Raw genomic sequence first — 5,165 nt, forward strand, 5'->3', positions numbered from 1 at the left:
GGGTTGAGTGAATGTGACATTAGGGGGGGCCATGGTGACTTCCGGCCCTCCCTGGAAGCTCAGCGTGCCCCTATTTAGGTCTAACTGGCAGCCTGTGCTCCTAAGAAAGTCCAACCCCAGGATACAAGGGTCCTGCACAGCCGCCACCCACACAGGATGACGCACAGTCCTGCCCCCTACTGTCAGAGTCATTATTCCCTTCCCTTTCATGGGTGCCAGCTCACCTGTGACTGTGCGGAGCTGCACAGTTGTAGGCTCACACTGAGTCCAACCTGGCACAATATCTGGCCTCACCAGGGTTACTGTGGACCCAGTGTCCACCAGGGCGGAGCAGGGCACACCCTCCACAGTGACAGGGACATGACAAAAGTCCCCAACACAGGTCCGGCCCACCACAACAACAGGCTCCATTCGCTTGCTCTCGTCTGCTTCTGGGGGAAGTGGAGCCTTGCTTCCCCGTCTGTGCCGGTGGGCTCCTCCTGAAGATGATGGTGGTTGGGATAGAAGCCAGGGGTCCGCACTACCCGGTCTATGCGGACCCCGAGCCGTTTCCCTGAGCTCTGGGGGACATGGGGCAATTACGGCGCAGATGGCCTGGCTGGCCACAACCCCAGCAGACCCTGGGACCAGGGTGTGTGTTTTGTGCCGCCTGTAGCGACACAGCACGAATGAGTTCTGTCATTTCAGCCACCCATGCAGGCTTTTCCGGCTCCGGGCTGCTCTGCCCCCCAGCTTGCACAGAGGGTGTGTCTCCCTGCACCCCCACCAAAGCCCCAGCCCACACCAGCTCCCTCTCCAAAGCCATCTCCAAGGCTATCTGCAATGACTCAGGATGAGCCAGCTGGGTCTGTATGCGCAGCTCCGTAGGAGAGAGCGCCTGTATGAACTGGTCCCGTGCTAGCTCGCTCTGCACGGAGGGGGGCATGTGAGCATATGCCCGCCGAGAGAGGCTCTCAATGTCATTAGCTAACACCCGTAGAGGCTCTCCTGGCTGCCTGCGTCTATTACTCAGTTCGGAGCGCAGTAGCCCGGGCTGTACACACTGTCCATAGCGCCTCCTCAGTGCTCCCACTAAAGCGCCATAATCATGTCTGTCCTCGGGGCTAATCAATATCAAACAGGACAGAGCTTCATCCGTGAGGCATAAAGCCAACTGCAGTGCTATTTCTTCATCCGACCACCCCCTAAAATGAGCTAACAGTTCAAACTGAGCATGAAAAGCTTCCCAATCCGCCTTACCGGAATACTTCGGGGTCTTAACAGATACGGACGCAGCCGGGAACTGGGCGCCGCCATGTTTGTTTACATCCTGAGCCCCAGATTCCTCGTCCCGCCGCGTCGACGTGACCACTTCGGCCCGCCCACCAGAATCCGCGCGAAACACAGTCGACGAGGCGCTCATCCTCGCTTCAGCCGCCATCACTCTAGCGTCCTCCCTCAAGCGGCCTCTGCGCTCCGACACCCTGGCGATCTCCTCAGCCAGAACCTCCGACGTCCATTCACACGTATCTCCTTGGCCATAATCGTCCCCTACCTCCACCTTCACTTTCGGATTCCCTCGAAGCATTTTCAACCCCCGTTCTCACCTACGGTAGCTAGCCACAGAAGTCAGCTAGCTAGCTGGCTAACTTTTATCAACGTTTTTACTTCTGACACCAATGTAATGAAACAGGCAGGGAGCAGGTCTCGAACCCTCGACCTTCTAGCCCGAGGTCCGGCGCGCTATCGACTGTGCCGCAAAAGCATGCTCAAGCGGCAGAGTCGATTTCCGCGCTTATAAACCCAGGGTCGTTACTATATATATATATATATATATGACAACACTACATAGAGAGACCTAAGACAACATCACAGCATGGTAGCAACATATTATTAATATTTAATTCAGAGATTGAAATTATGACCCCATCCTCAGTAGCCTATTCCAGCAGGCTATTGGGAAACACAAGCACTTCTTACCTCGAAATCGCCTCGCTATTCATGTGGAATAAATGAGTCTGTTTATTTGAACTAAGCAAGCTGCTAGATCATTCAATTTACATCAGGCCTACATCTTGTCTAGGCTACTGTAGATCATCTAAAATTAGATGTTGACCTATCAGGGGCTATAGGATACCATTTATAATGGTTTTTAGTCTCAACATCTGGCACATAAGAGCACAATTGCAAGAAAATAGCCTAACATTAGTTTATGTTCATCCAAGTGTTTCTTGCTCAGACTGAGATCCTCTGTCCAACTTTCCTCACTCAAACTCTCCTGTCAGATTTATCTATAGTTATGCACATGGGCAAAAGGGTTTTATTTACAATTATAAACCTGGTTCAGCCCTGAATGCTGCTTGGCTGAAAGCCAAAGTAAAATCAGACCATATACCACAGGTATGACAAAAAAACTTTTTACGGTTCTAATTACATTGGTAACCAGTTTATAATAGCAATAATGCACCTTTGTGATTTTTGGTATATGGCCAATGGCTGTATCCGAGCACTCCTTGTTGCGTCATGAAATAACAGCCCTTAGCCATGGTATACTGGCCATATACCATACTCCCTAGTGACTTAATCATACGAGTTAGATCGACATACATTGATGGAAAAACATTTGGCAAGTTTAATTAGGGTGTGAAATAAAATTAGCCTAGGTTCAGGCCTTTTGGGGGGGCTTTGAATCGTCATTTGTCTCGAAAATGTAGATACACCTGGCAACCCTGCGAAGGAGAGACGCGAGGAATTGAGCAAAACATTTGAGATTCTCCCACTGTCAGTATATGGCTAATATGTGGTACGCAAAGCCTCTAAAATTGTGCTAAATGTCAAATGAAAGGCAAATAGAGAGATATAGTCACAAACCTGCTAATCTATGCAACTTTATCTCTGGTTTGAAAACCAAATCCAGGATTCTTCGTAAACGTTCATTCGCCCGTCTCAAACGGCAGATTTCTTCCTGGTGCTCTGCTATCGTTTTTTTAACTGCCACGGATATCTCCAAAGGAACTGCGATTAATTGTTCATTGAGAAACAGATTAAGCAGCTGTAGTTTATACATGTTAGGGGAGGAAGGAATGAGATTGAGAAATTGTTGTTTTTGCAGCAAGATTCGCTAGTTACGGTCGGACACAATGTTGTTGCTGCTTCTATGGTATCATGGTGGTCCGCAAAAAATCGTTTACGTGCATGCCGCCACCTACTGTGCTGGAATGTACGATCAATCATGATCTCCCCAATTCTGTACTACCATGAAAATAAAATTCAAAACCAAATAAATCCCTAACTTCTAACACACCCTCCCCCCAAACCCCCTTTCCCAACCCCATTAAACGTTATATATATCATGCTGAAACACTCTACCCTTCAGATTGTTCAGCATGTCAACAATCATTTCAACAGTAACATCTGTAGGCGTCATTGTAAATAAGAATTTGTTCTTAACTGACTTGCCTAGTTAAATAAATAAAAAAATGACAATATCTCTTTTGTCATATCCACAATAACCTTCAACCTACCATTTCTGCTTTCCACAACCCAAGTCGTATTGATAACCTTACCAATAAAAGCTATGAAGTCAACTTTATTCATTATCAAAGTGTCCTTTGAAACTGCACATTCATGAACACAAGATTTCTGAACAGGCCTGGAAACCCTGCCAGGACCATCAGAAACACCGGACAGTAGGGTCGGACCATCAAGTTAAATCCAATATTTTCATATTGGACATACATATTGCACCATTCAAAATTATCTGTACGTCAATTCTACTCAGGAGCACTTCTAGTTTCCAAATCCACAGTTTACACTCTGAGGAACATCACTTATTCTACAAACAAACAATATACAGTTGAAGTCGGAAGTTTACATACACTTAGGTTGGAGTCATTAAAACTCGTTTTTCAACCACTTCACACATTTCTTGTTAATTAACAAACTATAGTTTTGGCAAGTCGGTTAGGACATCTACTTTGTGCATGACACAATACATTTTTCCAACAATTGTTTACAGACAGATTATTTCACTTATAATTCACTGTATCACAATTGCAGTGGGTCAGAAGTTTACATACACAAAGTTGACTGCGCCTTTAAACAGTTTGGAAGATTCCAGAAAATTATGTCATGGCTTTAGAAGCTTCTGATAGGCTAATTGACATAATTTGAGTCAATTGGAGGTGTACCTGTGGATGTATTTCAAGGCCTACCTTCAAACTCAGTGCCTCTTTCCTTGACATCATGGGAAAATCAAAAGAAATCAGTTAAGACCTGAAAAAAATGTAGACCTCCACAAGTCTGGTTCATCCATGGGAGCAATTTCAAATGCCTGAAGGTACCACGTTCATCTGTACAAACAATAGTACACAAGTATAAACACAGTGGGACCACACAGCCGTCATACCACTCAGGAGGAGACGTGTTCTGTCTCCTAGAGATGAACGTACTTTGGTGTGAATATGCAAATCAATCCCAGAACAACAGCAAAGGACCTTGTGCAGATGCTGGAGGAAACAGGTACAAAAGTATCTATATCCACAGTAAAACGAGTCCTATATCGAAATAACCTGAAAGGCGTCTCAGCAAGGAAGAAGCCACTGTTCTAAAACCGCCATAAAAAAGCCAGACTACGGTTTGCAACTGCACATGGGGACAAAGATCGTACTTTTTTGGCCATAATGCAAAATGGCTTATGGCTTATGGACAACAAAGTCAAGGTATTTGAGTGGCCATCACAAAGCCCTGACCTCAATCCCATAGAAAATATGTGGGCAGAACTGAAAAAGCGTGTGCTTGAGGCCTACAAACCTGACTCGGTTACACCGAGGAATGGGCCACAATAAGTTGGGCCAAAATCCAACCAACTTATTGTGGGAAGATTGTGGAAGGCTACCTGAAACATTTGACCCAAGTTAAACAATTTAAAGGCAATGCTACCAAATACTAATTGAGTGTATGTTAACTTCTGACCCACTGGGAATGTGATGAAAGAAATAAAAGCTGAAATAAATCGTTCTCTCTACTATTATTCTGACATTTCACATTCTTAAAATAAAGTGGTGATCCTAACTGACCTAAAACATGGCATTTTTACTAGGATTAACTGAGTTTAAATGTATTTGGCTAAGGTGTATGTAAACTTCCGTCCTCAACTGTATTTATTCAAAAGTCAAGAGATGAAA

General features: G+C 45.3%; 1 protein-coding gene across 1 annotated transcript; it reads right to left on the bottom strand.

Annotated features, from left to right (window-relative positions):
• Positions 1 to 488: 488 nt before the first annotated feature.
• LOC129828670 (uncharacterized) lies at positions 489 to 2,939 on the bottom strand. Its single transcript, XM_055889790.1, has 2 exons — positions 2,851 to 2,939; positions 489 to 2,708 (listed from the first exon to the last, which is right to left on the bottom strand). Exon 2 carries the CDS (start codon positions 1,565 to 1,567, stop codon positions 530 to 532), a length of 1,038 nt encoding a protein of 345 aa, XP_055745765.1. The 5' UTR covers positions 1,568 to 2,708; positions 2,851 to 2,939; the 3' UTR covers positions 489 to 529.
• Positions 2,940 to 5,165: the final 2,226 nt, after the last annotated feature.

Source organism: Salvelinus fontinalis, chromosome 30 (genome assembly GCF_029448725.1).
Source record: "Salvelinus fontinalis isolate EN_2023a chromosome 30, ASM2944872v1, whole genome shotgun sequence".
Lineage (NCBI taxonomy): Eukaryota > Metazoa > Chordata > Actinopteri > Salmoniformes > Salmonidae > Salvelinus > Salvelinus fontinalis.